Genomic DNA, 20,000 nt, shown 5'->3' with positions numbered 1-20,000 from the left:
TGAGCATAATTAGGAGAACTTTACTAGCTACGGTTCTAGAATTTGAGCAGAACTTTAAAATGGTTCTAGTGTTTGGATGCCCTAAGGGAACAGATGAGACATCAGGCTAGACTGATAAAATTCAAGACTAGGCATTCAGTCTGTGTGTGTGTGGCCATATTTGGTTTTTAAGGAGTTTCACCATGGTTCTTCTAAATGGCATCCAAACTAGTTATATATTTTTTTTAAAAGCGGTTGAAAGGCATTTAGCAGATTGTAGAGACAAAAGGATTACACCCAAAGTATTAAACCCGAAGGATTACACATAACAGCGCACCTACAGAGTAGGCGGCCTTGCCTTAAAGCATCATCTTATTGCCTGAAGGAGAACCGTGTCCTCAAACTGAGGCGGTGTGGGCGCAAGCACACGGCCTGTCTCCGTCTCCGTCTCCATGCCACCCTGAGATACCAGCCTATCAGGCCCAGAGCAGACACCACCCCTCTGCCACTGATAGACAGGAACCCGCTCAGCCGGCCTCAGCCGCACACCCACACACAGAGAGAGAGCGAGAGAGAGGGAGAGAGAAAGCCAAAGCCCCACCACAGAGTGCAGGGTGGCGGTGAGTGATTGGGAGGCGGAGGCCTGGATTAGCGTGAAAGGTCGCTCTACTGGCCATCATCTCATCTGGCATTTGAGTTAATGAGCGCTTTTGGAGATGTCACGCCAGTGATGCACAAGTATGCTGACATAGAAAAAATGGAAATGCTTGTTTGTGTGCGTGTGTGTGTGCGTGTGTGTGCGTATGTGTGTGCGTGTGTGTGTGTGTGTGTGTGTGTGTGTGTGTGTGTTGCATTGAAGCTCACCCACATGTGTACATAGCTACCAGTCCTAGTTGAAGGCTCCTTGCATGCTTTTTCATGATGCCTATGTCCTTTGCCAAAGAGACAGAGGGAACATTTTGTGATTGAAGTTGCTAAATCTCTCTCTCTTTCTTTTTTTCCTCTCTTTCTTTCTTTCTTTCTCTCTCTCTCGTTTTGTTCTCTCTCTCTCTCTCTCTCTCTCTCTCTCTCGTTCTCTCCCTCTTTCTCTCCCTTTCTTTCTCTCTCTCATTCTCTCTCGTCTCTTTCGCTCTCTTTCTCTCTCTCTCCCTCCTCCACTCTGTTAGGTTGGAGCTGCCACTCTTTGTGGAGATCTCAAGGCCTTTCTGAGCAACCAGAACCTGCCTAAAGGTAAGAGTCTGGACAGAACCACCGTCACTGGTCCATTAAGAGTCCAGACAGAACCACCATCACTGGTCCATTTAGATTCCAGACAGAACCAACGTCACTGGTCCATTTAGAGTCCAGATAGAACCAACGTCACTGGTACATTTAGAGTCCAGACAGAACCACCGTCACTGGTCCATTTAGAATCCAGACAGAACCACCATCACTGGTCCATTTAGATTCCAGACAGAACCAACGTCACTGGTCCATTTAGAGTCCAGACAGAACCACCATCACTGGTCCATTTAGATTCCAGACAGAACCAACGTCACTGGTCCATTTAGATTCCAGACAGAACCAACGTCACTGGTCCATTTAGATTCCAGACAGAACCAACGTCACTGGTCCATTTAGATTTGAGACAGAACCAACGTCACTGGTACATTTAGAGTCCGGACAGAACCACCATCACTGGTCCATTTAGAGTCCAGACAGAACCACCGTCACTGGCCCATTAAGAGTCCGGACAGAACCACCATCACTGGTCCATTTAGAGTCCAGACAGAACCACCGTCACTGGTCTATTAGGAGACAGAACCACCATCACCGCTCAATTAAGAGTCCAGACAGAACCACCGTCACTGGTGTTGAAATTTAACTCATTACTACTGACGATGGTGGTGAGGATGATGACTATGATAATGATGATGATGATGATGACTGGTTATAATGAAGTTGACGACGATGACTATGATACTGATGATGATGACTTTAGTTTTAATACATTGAAACTGGCATCTGATCTGTTTGTATTTTAATATTACCACATTTATCCTAAATTTCCATATGGGGAAAAGTGTATCTAGCTATCTATTTCCATATGGGGAAAAGTGTATCTATCTATCTATCTATCTCTTTATCTATTTATCTATTTAGCATGCTCATGCTCAGTCTCCATACTATAGGGCTCCAGTGTGGGGTTCACTGGATGCATGATATTGCCTAAATTGCCTCCATTTAAGCACTTGACCCTGAAGTTACTGTTCACTCACTAAGTAGGTGACTGTTGTAGGGTTGGGCTTGGATGTTGCTGTGCTGATGGTGCTGAAGGGGAGTTGAGGTGTGTTATTAGTGAGCTACTGAACTGACCTCAGTGGGATCTGAGCCAAGAGAGTTGACCTCAGTGGAGGCCACGACAGCTACACTTTGTAGGCATGAGCCATTGTGAGATGATATCGTTTCGCACCGGTTTGATTGGACCATTATGATGCGTCCCGTTTGCCTGAGTTGGCATACAGGGTTTTCCTCGAATGCTCCGTAGCGATGGTGTGGTTAGACCAGGAGCAATGGTGTGGTTAGACCAGGAGCGATGGTGTGGTTTGACCAGGAGCGATGGTGTGGTTTGACCAGGAGTGATGGTGTGGTTTGACCAGGAGCGATGGTGTGGTTTGACCAGGAGCGATGGTGTTGTTAGACCAGGAGTGATGGTGTGGTTTGACCAGGAGCGATGGTGTGGTTTGACCAGGAGTGATGGTGTGGTTTGACCAGGAGCGATGGTGTGGTTTGACCAGGAGTGATGGTGTGGTTTGACCAGGAGCGATGGTGTGGTTTGACCAGGAGTGATGGTGTTGTTAGACCAGGAGTGATGGTGTTGTTAGACCAGGAGTGATGGTGTGGTTTGACCAGGAGCGATGGTGTGGTTTGACCAGGAGCGATGGTGTGGTTTGACCAGGAGCGATGGTGTTGTTAGACCAGGAGTGATGGTGTGGTTTGACCAGGAGTGATGGTGTGGTTTGACCAGGAGTGATGGTGTGGTTTGACCAGGAGTGATGGTGTGGTTTGACCAGGAGTGATGGTGTGGTTTGACCAGGAGGGATGGTGTGGTTTGACCAGGAGTGATTGTGTGGTTATACTAGGAGCGATGGTGTGGTTATACCAGGAGCGATGATGTGGTTATACCAGGAGTGATGGTGTGGTTATACCAGGAGCGATGGTGTTGTTTGACCAGGAGCGATGATGTGGTTTGACCAGGAGCGATGATGTGGTTTGACCAGGAGCGATGGTGTGGTTTGACCAGGAGCGATGGTCTGGTTTGACCAGGAGCGATGGTCTGGTTTGACCAGGAGCGATGGTGTGGTTTGACCAGGAGCGATGGTGTGGTTATACCAGGAGCGATGGTGTTGTTAGACCAGGAGCGATGGTCTGGTTTGACCAGGCCTCCCCACCGGCTGCCTCATCACGCTGGGCCTCGGACTGGATCCTCGGGGATCATCATGGGACTGGGCTAAAGGGCTATTTTTTCTCCCTCTCCCTCTCTTTCTCCTTCACTTGCTCTCGCTCTTGCTCTCTCTCTCCTTTTCTCTCTCCTTCTCTCTCTCTCACCTCTCTTGTTCTCTTTCTCCTTCTCTCTCTCGCTCTCGCTCCTCTTGTTCTCTTTCTCTCTTGCTCTCTCTCTCCTTTTCTCTCTCCTTCTCTCTCTCGCACTCCTCTTGTTCTCTTTCTCTCTCCTTCTCTCTCTCTCTCTCGCTCCTCTTGTTCTCTTTCTCTCTCTCTCTCTCTCCTTCTCTTGCTCTCTCCCTCTCTTTCTCTCTGTTTTTGTTGCTCTGTAATGAGTGTTCTGAGTGGGATTAGTGTCTATCTGTGTGTTTGGTGTGAATGTAGCAGGCACTCACTGACCAGCTAATATCTCCCTCTGGCCTCAAGGACCCCAAAAACATTTTATAAACACATATCCATTAGACCAGCTTACAGTGCATTGAGCTGATATGCTTGGTTACCTTTAGCCAATACACTATACTTTACTGTACTCAACTATTCTTTATTCTACAGCTCCTCAGAATTTTGCAAAAAGTTCAGTTGAATTGAATGTGCCATCCCAACTTTTGGAGGTCTGATGTTTCTTACAATGGCCGCTGCAAAAACTGAATGAATGCTGCCATTGGCAGCGGGTTTGGTGCTTCACATCTTTCATATCATCCTGCAAGTATTCCGTTCACTGTTTGTAACGGAATTTGTTGTAACTATAGCAAGTATAAGCAAGTAATTGTAACTAGCAGCAAGTAACTCATTGGACCTGGAAAGCCTGGAACTTTAAAGTTTGTAAACTTTTATTTTTTCTCAGCAGAACCCTTGAACAAAGTCTTTCAAAACAGATATTGCTTTGATTATAATATAGTTGGAGTGAACACAGAGCTACTTTGTGGTGTTCAGCATGCACACAGATCAGGAGTCTGAGCAGGACCAAATGTAAACATAGCTAACCCTGTCAATCACCTGAGCTTTCCTCTATTTCCTGTGCATGATCCAGTCTCTCTGTGTCCACATGTGGTCCCTTTTAGCCAGAAGCCCCCCACCCCTGCATTCACCTACAGCTAACCCTCTCTCTCTCACACACACACACACACACACACACACACACACACACACACACACAAATCTCTTTCTCCATTATTTGCTAGTCACCTACCAAGCCAGCCACACGACACAAGTAGGGTGATGCCTCTGAGTAGGTGTGTGTGTGTGTGTGTGTGTGAGAGAGTGAGTGAATGAGGCTTACATGCAGGCACACGCACGTTTTCCCATGCTCTCTGGAGTTCTCCCCCCCCCCCCAGGCTTTCAGACCAGCTAGACCAAAGCAAGCAACCACTCATCCTTTCTCAGGGAGCCAGACCTCCCCTGAGTGTGTGTGTGTGTGTGTGTGTGTGTGTTTGTGTGTGTGTGTGTGTGTGTGTGTGTGTGTGTGTGTGTGTGTGTGTGTGGCAAGCTGCGGTGACCACTGTCCCAGAGTGTAGGAGCTAATGTGTTTTGCACTGGAGAGAGAGAAAGGAGGAAGAGAGAGAGAGATGGCTGGCTAGCTGGCTGGCTGGCTGGTTGACTGGTGCACTGCCTCTGCAATCGCCTAGCCATGCCTGGTTGGACTCTCAAGTTTCCATTCAATGGTAACAAAAGAAAGTGGGGAGAGAGCGCATGGTGTGTAAGAGAGAGTGTGTGTGTGTGTGTGAGCGTGTGTGAGAGAGTGTGTGCTTGTCTGGGAGTGAGTGACTGTGAGAGAAGGGGTACAGGGTCTCCGCCTGCTGGGGTACTGTGAAGCATGCTCTCAACTCTTCTCAAGGTAAAGAAAAGCTCTCTCTATCCTTCTCTCTCACTCTCTCTCTCATACACAATCAGACAGTTTCTCTGTGTCTCTCTCTCCCTCTCTCTCTCCCTCTCTCTCTCTCTCTCTCTCTCTCTGTATTTTTCTCTAGGCTGGTAATGGGATTTAGGGCTGTGTGGCTGGCTGACGCTCTAGTGGGTGGGGGGCTGCAAAGATTCCCTTAATCTCCCTCTCTCCCTCTGTGTCTCTCTCTCTCTCTCTCTCTCTGTTTCTCTGTGTTTCTCTGGAAGTTCCTCGATTCCCTGCATGCCTTGACGGGGGGGAGGGGATCAGTGGTCGGCTCTGAGTGTGTGTGTGTGTGTGTGTGTGTGTGAGTGAGTGAGTGTGTGTGGCTGGGTGGCTGGGTGTGTGTGAGAGAAGTGAAATAGAGAGTGAAAGCTACACAGAAGGGAAGAAAAGGAACCAGAGGTATGGAGGTTCTGCTTGTCCCTCTTCCCAAGCCTCCAGGTAAAGCCCCAAACCAAAGACCAGCCACTTGTTGACTTCCAGCCTTTGCTTTGCTTTCCTGTTGGATGCTTTTGACATCGGCTGCCATTTTGATAGGTTGTTGCTCTTGCTTTGTAAGCTTTGTGGTGAAAGTGATATGATGGTGGGTAAGTGTTGTGTAACCTTTTTTGAAGTGGCAACAAGGGTGTTAGGTTCTGCTGTCTGTCTGTTTGAGTGTCCGTGTGTGTGTGTGTGTGTGTGTGTGTGTGTGTGTGGTGTGCGTGCATGCATGTGTGTGTGTGGTGTGTGTGCGTGCATGTGTGTGTGTGTGTGTGTGTGATTTGCTGTTGCTGTCGTGCTTGTGGTTTGGCAGAAGCTAGGTGAAGAGCCTGCAGTGGCAGAGTTCTCACAACAAAATACCCGTTTTGTGTTTGTCTTCCTCATGCATGCAAGCATGCCAGCCCACTGACTCACTCATATCTCACCCGGATGGTACAAGGTAAAGAAGGGTAGTAGCATTGTGTGTGTGTGTGTGAGATGGAGAGAGAGAGAGGAAGACAGAGTCTGTCTGTGTGTGTGTGTGTTTGTTCATGGAGGGCAGTGAGCTGTTAAAAGAGTAGTTGTTCAGTGAGGGAGTGTTGAGTTAATGCCTGATTTGCAGGTTTGGTGTTCCTGGCGTTAGGGTTAAGGGGGGTTATTCAGACGCCTGTGCTTGTGTGTTCCTGGCGTTTGGGTGAGGGGGTGGCCTGTTCAGACGCCTGTGCTTGTGATGGATGCTGCTGTCTGCCTGTGGCGTGCCCCAATCAGGCCTCTCAATGCGCTCTGGCATATACACACATTCCACTCCCAAGCCCTGAGTGTGTGTGTGTTTTGTGAATGATGTTTTTGCTAGCACAGCTTATTAAGTGGAGTGAGCCTGATGTTCTCATGTGATAAACACTACTGTGTCTATAGGAGAGATTACGTCAGTACTCCAGCTTCAGCTATACGTGTGTCTGTGTCATTAAGCTGATTTATCATGTGTATTTATTTATTATTGTCTATCGTGTGTGTGTGTGTGTGTGTGTGTGTGTGTGTGTGAGTGAGATGGTAGTGTTTACATACGTGTGTGTATAATGGTTGTGTGTATATATAAGTGCGTGTGTGTGAGTGAGATGGTAGTGTTTACATGTGTGTGTGTATAATGTTGCTGTATATATGTCTGTGTGTGTGTGTATAGTGTGCGTGTGTTGGGCTGTAATGATGGTTTATGTGTTTGCATGGACGTGTGTGTGTGGCTGTGTGTGTATGTCCGTACTCCATCAGCAGTAAGTCTCTAGCCTCCACTCTAGTGTTGTGATGCTGTGCGTGGTGTGTCACTGGCTTGGTTTTGGTGTACGCAACAACCTCATAGATCATTCTTCCATTCTACTGAAACGGCCAGAGGTCGATGTAGGCCACGGGCGTGAAAGGGGGGAAAAAAAATCACTATTTATCACACTCTTGTCTTTACACTACAGAAATGTCACATGGGCCCATTATGGCTGTGTGGATGTGACCTGATAATTGGGCCCCATTTTCTGTGCGTGCGTGTGTCCGTGTGTGCGTGTGTGCGTGTGTGCGTGTGTGCGTGTGTGCGTGTGTGCGTGTGTGTGTGTGTGTGTGTGTGTGTGTATGTGTGTTGTTGGGGATTGGTTCCTGTGTGTGTTTGCATATATGTTTGGGTGTGTGTGTGAGTATGTCCGTGTGTGCGTATGTCGGTGAGTGTGAGTATATCCGCGTGTGTGTATGTGTGTGTGTGTGTGGCGATGCGGCCGCTCAGCTGTATTCTAATGAAGCAGGGCTCATTGTTGCGGTGTGAAGGGGCTACATTCCTGTGCCGAGGGGCCTCTGGAGTACGACACACTCCTCTCACACCCCAGACACACACACACACACACACACACACACACACACACACACACACACACACACTCACTCACTCCTCTCACACCCCAGACACACACACACACAAACACACACTGTCATCCATAAAGACACACACACACACACACACACACACACACACACACACACACACACACACACACACACACTGTCATCCATACAGACACACTCACACACACACAAATATATACACACACAAACACACACTGTCATCCATACAGACACACACACACACCCACACACACCATAATCACACACCCACAAACTTCTGCATCACAGCCCTCCCATCTGCTCCTCTCCTAATGCTCATCTCCTGCTCCTCCACTTGAAGGCTCAGTCAGAAACCCCAGCAGCTACACTATCAATAGCAGTGTGTGTGTGTGTGTGTGTGTGTGTGTGTGTGTGTGTGTGTGTGTGTGTGTGTGTTTGCAGCTACACTATCAATAGCAGTGTTTGCACAGCTTGGGGTTATTGAGATGGCCTCAGATTCAGCCTCAGGAGTAATCTCACAACACTGGGGGCCCAACCTAAACCATCAAATAAACTACAGTCTTCACTTATATACTTCACACGGATAGTGTGTGCCATAATGTTATCAGATCTCAAAGCTCAAACAGGCACAGTGTTCTTGCAAACAGAACTGCATGCAGGGACATCCCACCAATGGAAGAGGATGGAGTTGTCGAGCTTCTTACTCGGTGGAGTGTCACACACCATTGCCATTGCAGCATGAAACAAATCGTTTTCAGTTGCATTGAAACAGTGTTAAATATGTGTTTGTGAACATACACGCAAAGTGTTAATGTATGTGTGTGTGTGTGTGTGTGTGTGTGTGTGTGTGTGTGTGTGTGTGTGTGTGTGTGTGTGTGTGTGTGTGTGTGTGTGTGTGTGTGTGTGTGTGTGTGTGTGTGTGTGTGTGTGTGTTGTGAGTGCACTCACTTCCCTTATAAATGTGAGTTCTGCACATTTATGTGTTGATGCACAAGGCTGAAAACGTTTCATTGTTTGTGTTGGCCGAAAGTCAGAGCGCAAACACAAACACCAGCGACCCTCAGACTACCCAGAATACCCCTTGCTCCTGGTCTGCTATGTGTGTAGCTGGAGCCCAATCTTCCTTCTCCATAACTACATCCTCCTCTTCTCCTCCGGCCCTCCCAGCCCCTGCTAATGAGACCCAGCAACCCCTCTAACAAGACAACCCCCAACCACCCGCACCCTTTTCCTTCCCCAGAGCCACACTGCCCCCCCTTCACCACTTATCTGGCCCAACTCCAGTGCAGTCCCAGTTAACATGCCCCCCCCCCCCCGGATCTGGTTTTGGGGAGCGTTTCCCGAAAGCGTGTTTGATTGGCAGCCATCATTTTAATGATCGAGAGACCGCCGTTTACTCTCCAATATTCTAATAAGCATTTGAAAGATCGAGAGCCCGCCGTTTTACTCTCTAATACTCTAATTAGCATGGTATTTACACAAAGGATGGCACATCGTGATTCACACGTTCTGAGACAGATGATATTGAGGTTGTGATCTGTGGTCTTAAGGCGAACCCGACTAACACATCCTCCGTCCCTTTCAGTTGCATGCTGCTCAAGGTTTCTTTGCTGTTAAAAGGGGATTTTCTCCTTGCCTGTGGACGTGAGCTCACCCATGGGTGATTTCATTCTTCTATCTTTGTCTGCAAAGTCCCCTGAGCTTGTGTGTTCCTGGTGCTATAGAACTAAAGAGTGAAAGTGAATCTAACTAGTTATTGTCTGTGTAAGAGTGTAGCGTAGCTATGTCAGTTATCAGACAGTTTCAAACATCGGCCATTCTGTGAAACAATCAAAATGTTTAATAATAGATTAACAACCTATAACTTAAGTTTGATAATGGATTCACATGACAACGCAAACGTTTGCCGATAACACACGCCGTCCGATAATTAACACTGTTATGATATTAGCATAGACTATTCTGAGTAGGGACAGATGTTATACTTCACCCAGCATGGACAGTCTTACCTGCCGAGGGCCGCTCTGGCTGCAGGTCTCCTGATTCAGCCAATGGGGAGTACCCCAGACACAACTAATCAATCATCTGAAGTCTTGTTTAGTTTAGTAGTCTCGTTTATTTATTGTGTGAAATCAGATGTAGTGCTGCAAAGAGATGTGGACGATGCTCTCACGGACGTTCCTGATCAATCATCGGCTGTCTACAATCTCTTAATGGATTTAGTGAGATTGGGTGTGCACCGGATAAGGAAGGGAAGTGATGCTTACTTTGGGTTTGTGTCCAAATAGTGTTAATAGGAGCGCTGGCAGGTCGCACAACACCAGGCCTTTTCTGAAAAGTTCAGAGATTGTCAAACTCAGCCGCTCTGAGCCATCGCACAGAAGAGGGGGGGAGCGCTCTGAAGAGAAATGCTGGGCTAAGCCTGTGTGTCTGTGTCTGTGCGCGTGTGTGTGTGTGTGTGTGTGTGTGCTCGTGCGTACGTGCACGACGCAGTTCATCCCTGACTCAGACGTGTGATGCTGTATCACTGATGCAGTCTTTGACCTTGAGTTGGTGGCCTCCCTTCCTCCCTCTCAGTGCTCTAGTGTTTGGGGGTTCAGTCCCGATCGCCCTGATGCCATTGAGGGTCTCAGGTTACGCACTTGCCCCTAGCCGTAGACAATGGATGACTTATAGTGACAGTTAAGTTTGTGTGTGTTTGGGTCTGTGTGAATGCGTGTGTGGAAGCACGGTCTAAACCCACGCAAGTGAATTCATTTTGAGTGTGTGTGAGTGTGTGTGTGTGTGTGCACATCTGCATGGAATTAAAGTCCAAACACAAGTGAAAGTCCTGATGTGTGTGTGTGTGTGTGTGTGTGTGTGTGTGTGTGTGTGTGTGTGTGTGTGTGTGTGTGTGTGTGTGTGTGTGTTGCACAGTTGTCTCTTTGCCTGCCTCTCTGGGACAGTGGGCTGAGTGTTCTCCTTCTGCGTGCTGCATACGCGTCCATCAGGAGTACATTTGCATAGCACCCCCCACCCCACCCAACTTGAACCCGGCATTGGTTTGCATACCCGCCCCCCCTGAGGAAATGAATTCTAGGAGCCGCCCCTCACCACATCGCCCCCCTCTCCACCCCCTGCACCCCACCCCACCCCCCGCAACTGCGACAGGCCTCCTTTGTAGCACCCATAATGCACGCAGCCTCCTTTATTTAGAGTCGCATTGTGTAACTTGCGTTACCCAGCCCTCAGCACATGCGGGGCAGAAGCTCTACAACAACCATATCATGCCATACTACAACCATATCATACCATACTTTAACCATATCATACCATACAACAACCATATCATACCATACTACAACCATATCATGCCATACTACAACCATATCATGCCATACTACAACCATATCATACCATACTACAACCATATCATACCATACTACAACCATATCATGCCATACTACAACCATATCATGCCATACTACAACCATATCATGCCATACTACAACCATATCATACCATACTACAACCATATCATGCCATACTACAACCATATCATACCATACTACAACCATATCATACCATACTACAACCATATCATGCCATACTACAACCATATCATACCATACTTTAACCATATCATCCCATACTTTAACCATATCATCCCATACTTTTACCATATCATACCTTGTTTATGCTAAAACACGTAAAATTGACAAGGTTTTTAATGAGGCGGGGGGGTTGTGAACAGACATAGTTCAAGGGACTTGATTGATTGCCCCAATTAGCTGTTTTTAAATATGCTGTCAGGATTGCATTGAAGCTGTGGTTGATGGATTTGCTCTCGCCTTTGAGATGCTCTTGAGGGGAATTTGTCTCTGTTGGAATATTAGGTGAGGTGAAAGTGGAGTGCATGCTGAGTGTTGAGGTGATGTCACTTATCCAGTGGAACTGGAGTGCATGCTGCATGTTGAGGTGATGTCACTCTCATCCAGTGGAACTGGAGTGCATGCTTTATGTTGAGGTTGTGTCACTCTCATCCAGTGGAATGCATGTCGTGCCCCTCTTTACTGCAATAGTGATTTCTGGTTGCTTGAGGAACCACTACTCCTGGTGGTCAAAGACTGACAGGCGAGCGTAGTTTAGCCAATCTGGTTCTTGGTTCTTCTGGTTCTTGTTAAAGGTGAAAAGCAGCTTTAGGTTAGTCCAAAGGACCAGTGTCTGTGCCTTCCCTGGACTGATACAGGGGCTCTGCATGACGGGGAATGACCCAGGGGTTGAATCATGGAAGTGTCCAAGTGTAAGGGTGCAGTATGCAATATAGGCTCCTCAGAATGTTACAGAAAGTTCCATTAAATTGAAGGGGCCATTCAAACGTTCGTCAGTCTTGAGTTATATTCATAATGACCGCTACAAGAAATGTATGATTGTGCTTGTGCTTTTGTGCTTCCATCTTTCATATAATTCTGCAAGTAGTTGGTTCACGTTTCGTAACAATATACTTGTCATGTAAGCACATGTACCTATGTGTGACCAACCCTCGTAGTACCCCCAAGTACATCTTATAACAGCATATGAAGACATGAAGACACATTTCAAGTGGGGCCAGTTGTATGAAATACCCTAAAATGGAGATACTAAAATGGAGATTGATGTTGTTAAAGACTTGTTCCCAGTCTGCGCCGTTTGCGAGGGTCCCCTGAGGGCCTCCTGCTAGTTTGTGGTATCATCATAAAATGGAGGCTCTGAGTCTGCAGGCTCATGAGTGTGGTGGGGAGGTTGGGGTGACTGTTTCCACTCTGAGGAAGTAAGTGTGTGTGTCTGTGTGTGTTTTGCAGGCAACATTTCTCTGATAACGCAATCCAGCTACAGTCCCGCCACCAAGATTACTCTGGGAGCTGTAAACTCCAATGTGGGGACCCCAATGGTGAGTAGACTTGCCGCCTCAGAGAGTTTTTCTCTTTCAATCGTTCTTTCTCTTTTTCAAGCCTCATTTGCTCTTTCTGTTTCTTAAGCTTTCCTTCATTTCTGTTCTGCGTTCATTTGTTCTTGGGTTCAAAATTTAAAAAAAGAAAATGACATCACAAGGAAAAGAGATTTTAAAGCCTTACACATTATTTAAACTAATAAATATACAAAAACAAATGACAACTAGACAACATTTGGAGATAATAATAATGTTACAAAAATGCTTTGAAATACAACAAAAAGATCTTCAGTAGAGTAAGCATAGATAGCGGCATTACAGTCGATTTAAAGACAATCTGGTGAAAGAACAGAGAAAATAAGATGTGAATGAAAAAGCTGAGGACTGAGGTCCCAGAGAGGGGTGTCTAGTAGACATCTTTAGATTGGTAGTAAGAAGAGAGAGATCACAGTCCCACCATTAATCTGAGATAAAAAAAAACACTTTTAAAAACGAATAAAAGAATCGTATCATATTACAATGACATTACAGATCTGTTTCTAAAGCTGAGCCCTTTTATAAGCGTTTAAGTCTTAAGTTTTGCCCCTTTGGAAACACAGAGTAGAATGGGATGATTTTATCTCTATAAAGAATCTCTTAATTTAGTTTTATGAAGGTCTGAGGCAAGCGTAAGTGCACAAGTGCAGCTGAGCTGGAAGCTGTGGACCTTTGGAATCATAAGACCTTGGAGCGCCAGTCACTTACGCAGGGTGTGAGGCACTGAACCACACAGGCCAGTGAGGAGTCTTGGCAGACCCGGTTTCAGAACTGAAAGGAGGCATTCCAGTGAGGAGCGCTTGATTAACCGGTGTCACAGCTGCTTCATTCAGGCCAAGGCTAGAGTAGGCTAGAGGCCCACGCAGTAGTGAAATATTAACTTGTTTTATTACTCATAAAAGGCAAAAGCAAAACTATGAGTTTATCAGTCGGCGCGTGGATGATGGACGCAGAGAGGGGGTTTGAGTGCTTTGTGGCAGGTGAAGGTAATAAAAAAGGCAAATTGGGGGTGGTGGTGGGGGGGGCAGGATGTTGCACTTCCCAAGTATAGTGTGAGAGAGTTCTAAGATTATGTGTGTGCAAGAGTATGGTTGGAAATTGGTGCATTTTAAAATGCACTCTTGCACAGCACAATATACCCAGCTGTTTTGCCAAAACACACTTTGTTGGCTAGCTTTTATCAGTGTCAACTTAGCTGTCTGTGGCCAAAAGACACTAGTTCCCATGTTGGCAAGCCTTTATCAGTGCCAAGTTAGCTGTCTGTGGTGTCTGCTAGCCTTTGCATGCCTTTGAAGAAGTTAGCTAGCTAGTTTTAGACCTAAACTCCCCATGGCTTTAAAACAACCAATGTTTTGGGCGCCTTAATGCTCATACAAACAATTAAAACAGGAGTTGTCAACTGTTGAGATAAGAATGTGTTCACTTTGTCTGTTTGTACATTTAAAACTCAGTCACTATGTTAAGGTTAGTAACAGTAAAAGTGAACACTGTCGCTATATAAAGTTTAGTAACCGTAAGTTAAAAACATAAAGTAAAAGTAGAGACAAAAAACACACAAGCGATTATGTCCATACTTTGATCACTGCATATTATACATTGAGAGATATTTTGTGTGTGTAAATGGTACAAAATAAGAGTCTTTTCAACTGTTATTTAAGGGGTCAGTTTCCCCTGTTAAAGGGACAAACTATATATGGGTCCCCCTAAATAGATTCCTGCACAGATTCATTTTCAGTTCCCCACTAAAAAATTCTGTATTATTTTTAAGGTTGTGTTATTTCCCGTTGTGTTTTGCACTGGTCAGCACCAGAAGTGCTGTATAACTCCCAAGCAACATGGCCTTTGTCTCCTCCAATCAGTTCCAATCTTCAGGAACACACACACACACACACACACACACATTTGAAATGTTGAAACACACATCAAATCTATCTCTATATCTGATCTCCATATAACAGTCAGGTCATGTTGTGTTTACGCTGGTGATAAGTGGCCTCCACCCTCCTCTCTAAACCCAGCTGTCTGAGGGCAGCCCGCCCCGCCCAGCACTCCACTCCGCTCACGTGCTAATGAGTTAAGCCTGCCCCTTACCCAATGCTAACAGCCCTTTACCCAATGCTAACAGCCCTTTACCCAATGCTAACAGCCCTTTACCCAATGCTAACAGCCCTTTACCCAATGCTAACAGCCCCTTACCCCATGCTAACTGCCCCTTACCCCATGCTAACTGCCCCTTTCCCCATGCTAACTGCACCTTACCCCATGTTAACTGCGTTCTTACCCCATGCTAATTGCCTTCTTACCCCATGCTAACAGTCCCTTACCCCATGATAACAGCACCTTACCCCATGCTAACTGCCCCTTACCCCATGATAACTGCCTTCTTACCCCATGATAACTGCCCCTTACCCCATGCTAACTGCCCCTTACCCCATGATAACTGCCTTCTTACCCCATGATAACTGCCTTCTTACCCCATGATAACTGCCCCTTACCCCATGATAACTGCCCCTTACCCCATGTTAAGTGCATGCTTAAAGTCACACCGTCCGCTTAAATATAACTACCTTTCATTTAATGTGTATTGAGAATTACGTGGTGATAAGTATGTGGATTTTTTTTTTTTATTTAGTTATTAATAATAAGAAGTTAATTTTAATGCATAACCTCTGGGCCTGTACCATGTATGTGCTATTTGTTGATACAAAGGGTGCTCATTTCATTGATGGGCAACGAGGAGAGTCTGTCTCGCATGAACTAAATCATGGCGTGTGGGAGCACTGCACTGACCCATCCAAGCGCTTAGGATCTTGCTCATGGTTTTAAATTGGCAAAATGATTTTGCCAAGTTATTAAATTCTCTTTAGGTCACGTGCGGCAGACTTTGCTTGTTGCTTTGCTGTTTGCCATTTGCCTGTGAATGTCATTAAGGCCCATAGTAGTACAGTAGGCCTCTTTGGATGTAGGATAACTAATAGGATTGCAGAAGGGATCTGTTGTAGTTGCCATTGTAGTCAGTAGGGGGCGTTCACACACCAAGCTCGCTCTCACTGTAATGAGCCTTGAGGATGCAGTCTTCATCTATGCACACAAGCACTCTCTCTCTCTCTCTCTCGCTCTCTCACACTCTCACACTCACTCGCGCACGCACGCACGCACGCACACACACACACACACACACACACACACACACACACACACACACACACATAAATAGTTAATCACAGCATTTGGCTCGGTTGTGTGACTGTGGTTGTGGCACATGATTAAGGACTCCAGGGAGAGCGGTAGAGAGGTAGGAGAGCGCTCTTGAGAGAGGAAGTAAACAGCACCAACGTTACGCCCCTCTGCACCTCGCTGGCCTTGTGCCACAGCCCTTGGGTGGTGCATGGGCAGAATTAGCTTGATGGTCCACACCTGACAACAGGTTTATATAAAAAAGTAATTTTTTGAAGAGGGAACAGGCTAGAAGACAAGGGGAGGGAAGGGAGGTGGGGTAAAAGTGATGGAGAGAAAGGAGGGCAGTAGGGAGAGAAATAGGGAAAGGATGCAGCAGTGTGAAGAGAGAGAGGTGGAGAGAGGAGAGGGTAGAAGGAGAGAGGGGAGAGAGAGGTGGAGAGAGGAGAGGGTAGAAGGAGAGAGGGGAGAGAGAGGTGGAGAGAGGTGAGGGTAGAAGGAGAGAGAGGTGGAGAGAGGAGAGGGTAGAAGGAGAGAGGGGAGAGAGAGGTGGAGAGAGGAGAGGGAGCTCCTCTTTAGCCCTGTTAAAGGAGCCGACTGAGAACACAGGGCCTGCTGTGTGGTCCTTAATGAGCTCGTTAAGGGGCTGGGCTGTGCAGGCACTCATTAAGCCCCTAGCCCACCACCACTACACACAAACATACACACACACTCATATACAAACACACACACACACACACACATACACACACACTCACAGAGAGAGACACTCACAGTACCTTGTTAGAGGCACTGCGTGACTGAAGACTTGGCAGTCGGTGGCTCTCCTTTCCTCTCGCCTCCTTCTGGAGATCCCCTCCATCAGGCCTGTCATAAGGGATGGCCTGGAGCAGCACACACCCTGCCCCACTGGGAAACACTTAGAGCAGATAGAGGGAGAGAGGTCACGAGTGATGGAGGAGAAAAGGTCAGGAACGAGAGAGGAAGGAGAAGAGGACCGAATCGAGAGAGGGAGGAGGAGAGGATGACAGGGAGGTGGTGAAGGGATGGTGGTGTGATTGATGAGTGCTGTGGGAGAAGATGTCCTTGGTGAGCGCCTCAGTGTGACTCTGGGGGAGGGAGGGATGGAGAGAGAGAGAGAGAGATGATTTAGATGAACGTGTGAAGAGTTAGAGAGAGGAGAGAGAGAGGCTGCATAATATTCTACCACTCCTGGCATCCTTCAGCAGGTCTTCTGACTGTGTGTGTGTGTGTGTGTGTGTGTGATGTACGTGTGTGTGTGTGTGTGAGAGATATGTTACAGTGTGTGTGTGTGTCTGTGTTTGTGTGTGATCTATAACATGTGACTGTGTGTGTGTTTGTATCCATGTGTTCCTGCTCTTGCTCCCCTCCCTTGCTGCTGCTGCTGCTCTGTGTGTGGTGGTGGCAGATGGGAGGCGGGCACCAGAGTGGCACAGAGAGTTCACTCTGCACCCTCATGCCCCCTGGCACCACCGCGCTGCCAGGACCCGCGCCACTTCCGCTCAGTGGCAGGGGGAAGGGGTGGAAGTACGGACATGGCTCTTACACACACTTCTATAGTGCTTCTGCTCTCTGCACTGGAACACACTTCAGCTCGTACATTTGACAACAGAACCCCCCTTTCCTCCACACCTACACCCACATAGGTGGGGCACTTACCTAAGACACACATACATACACAGAGCTATAATTGAACAGTCTTCAGTTCACTCATTCCCACTCCACGCCTATGGGGGGCGGAGACAGGCAGAAACACACAGGCCTTAACAAGGAAAACCAAGTGAAAATTAAATTAGGAATGTGGATGTATTTAAAGCTAACGGTTACATAATGGATGAGAATGTGAGGATCCGTTCATCAGGTTGCCATCTTGTCCCATCTCCTCCTGTCTTGTCTGGTCTTGTTGGATGGTTGACTTTTGTTTGCATGGCATACCAGTGGGCCTTGAGTGTGGGTCTGTGCGTGTGCGTGTGCGTTTGTGTGTGTGTGTGTGTGTGTGTGTGTGTGTGTGTGTGTGTGTGTGTGTGTGTGTGAGGGGGGGACTGTGTGCGTGTGTGTGTGTGTGTGAGGGGGGGACTGTGTGCGTGTGTGTGTGTGTGTGTATGTGAGGGGGGGACTTAGGGGCCCCATTGATAATCACCCAGATACATCTCTTCCGTTGAGCACCTGTCTCAGCCTGTCACCTCAGCTGCACACCATTTGCATAAGAAGTCTTATCAAAGGAGGGGGACTTCTGGTCGGTTAGGCCTCTCAGTGTGTATCTGTGTGTGTGTGTATGTTTGCATTGCAGTGTGTGTGTGCGTGTGTGTGTCGAGTGCTTGATTTGTGGTCTGTGTGTGTCTGTGTGTGAATTTGCATGCTTTTATATACAAATGTGTGCGTGTTTACATTTGTGAGGGTTTGCATGTGTGAGTGTTTGCATAGCTGTGTGTGTGTGTGCATACTTGTGGAAAGTGTGTTTGCCAAAAGAGCCCCAATCTGACATATTGATCAGTGACACCTGCCCCTGGACAATTAATCTTCTAATGTCCTGCTAACAGGCTCTATCCTCACTATCTCTTTCTGTCAATCAGTCTCTCTATCGGTCTCAGTCTTTCTCTCAATCTGTCTGTTTCTCTCTATCTGTCAGTTTCTCTCTCTCAGTCTCCCTCTATCACTTACTGTATGACTCTTAGAGTGACTCTAGCTGTTTAATGTAATAAAAGTGCCAGCTGATAAAACCCAGCTTTCTAATTGTTTCTGCTCCCATGAAGCCGTGGGGGAACCACAATCCCTCAGAGACAGGAAACGGCCAGATAGATGATATATACCCACTGCTGTGCCAGATAGATGATATATACCCACTGCTGTGCCAGATAGATAATATATACCCATCGCTGTGCCAGTTAGATGATATATTCCCATCGCTGTGGCATTTAACAGTCTATTGATCGCCTGCTCTTGGCTCTGCTCCTCCATTGATTGAGTATTGTTTTGGCGGTCTGAAGTTTATATTTGGTGGACGTGTTGTAGTAAATACTACTGAACAATTCGATTCTCTTGCTTCTCCCTCTCTCCCTCTATCTCCCTCTCTCTCTTTCTCTCTTTCTCTCTCCCTCTCTCTCTCCCTCTCTCTGTCACTCTCTCTCCCTCTCTCTCTCTCCCTCTCTCTGTCACTCTCTCTCTCTCTCTCCCTCTCTCGCTGTTCATCCTTCTCTGCTTCTCTCATCTTTGTGTCTTTCCTGCACCCTCCACTCTCCATCCCTGTTCGTGGCCCTCTCCCTTTATTCCCTTGTGTAAATGAAACGATCTGTAGATGCTGTGACTGTGTGTAGATAGAGTAAGCCTTGTGGCTTGGGATATTCTTATTGTGTGTGTTTTATTGGTGTAATCGTGTGACAAAGTTAGACAAATGTGGAATAAAAGCATGTGAAACTCCCCCACCCACCCCTCCCTCTCTCTCTCTCTCTCTCTTTCTCTCTTTCAGATCATTAGCATATGTAACTGTGTGTGTGTATAATATGTAACTCTGTGTGTGTGTGTCTCTCTCTCTCTTAGATCATAAGCACGCCGCAGAGAGTCCCTCACTCGGGCAGCATCATCATCGGCAGCCCGTTCCAAACACACACACACACACACACACCCACAGCCATGGTGACGCAAATCCGGGCGCCAGAGGCCAACGAGTGGACCCCTGGGTGAGCCTCATATCTCACATTTACACACACACACACACACACACACACATACACACACACACACACACATCTCTCCCTCATTCCCTCTCTCTCTCTCTCTTAATCTCTGATCCTTTCGTTCTCCATTAATTTCTGTACCTTGTTATCCCCCTCTCTCTTTCTTTAGCCTCTCTATTTTTATATTCCCTCTTTTTTAGTTAGTTTGTTTCCTCTTCCTCATTTGCCCTCTCTTTATTTCTTCCTCTGTTTTTCACTCTTGTCTTCATCTTATACATAAACACACACACACACACACACACACACACACACACACACACACACACACACCATGGTCATACTGCTGTCTAGTGCCCCCTGCTGGTCAATGGCTGTTTAGTTCACTCAGACTTCTGTTCATGCAACCTCATCTTTTCCTCTGCAGGGCCAAGAAACGCACACACGAGTTTGTGGAGTCCTATCTGTCTGACCGGTGAGACCACTATTCTTCACTATTTGTTTT

At 47.0% G+C, this 20,000-nt stretch overlaps 1 protein-coding gene across 2 annotated transcripts in view; it reads left to right on the top strand.

Moving 5' to 3' along the window:
- The window catches only part of tfdp2 (transcription factor Dp-2), a 47,818-nt gene that overhangs the window by 12,622 nt on the left and 15,196 nt on the right, over positions 1–20,000 (top strand). The window contains exons 3-6 of one of the 2 annotated variants that reach the window (XM_080845157.1): positions 1,146–1,209; positions 12,502–12,590; positions 19,362–19,501; positions 19,923–19,970. In XM_080845157.1, the coding sequence (XP_080701283.1) occupies positions 1,146–1,209; positions 12,502–12,590; positions 19,362–19,501; positions 19,923–19,970 (341 nt within the window). The remainder of the gene's footprint in view (positions 1–1,145; positions 1,210–12,501; positions 12,591–19,361; positions 19,502–19,922; positions 19,971–20,000) is intronic. The other variant, XM_080845158.1, reaches the window with a different exon arrangement.

The sequence above is a fragment of the Sprattus sprattus genome, assembly GCF_963457725.1.
Source record: "Sprattus sprattus genome assembly, chromosome: 9".
Classification (NCBI taxonomy): domain Eukaryota; kingdom Metazoa; phylum Chordata; class Actinopteri; order Clupeiformes; family Clupeidae; genus Sprattus; species Sprattus sprattus.
The sequence above is the reverse complement of the archived record's forward strand: the minus strand, read 5'-3'. Positions and strand labels throughout refer to the sequence as shown.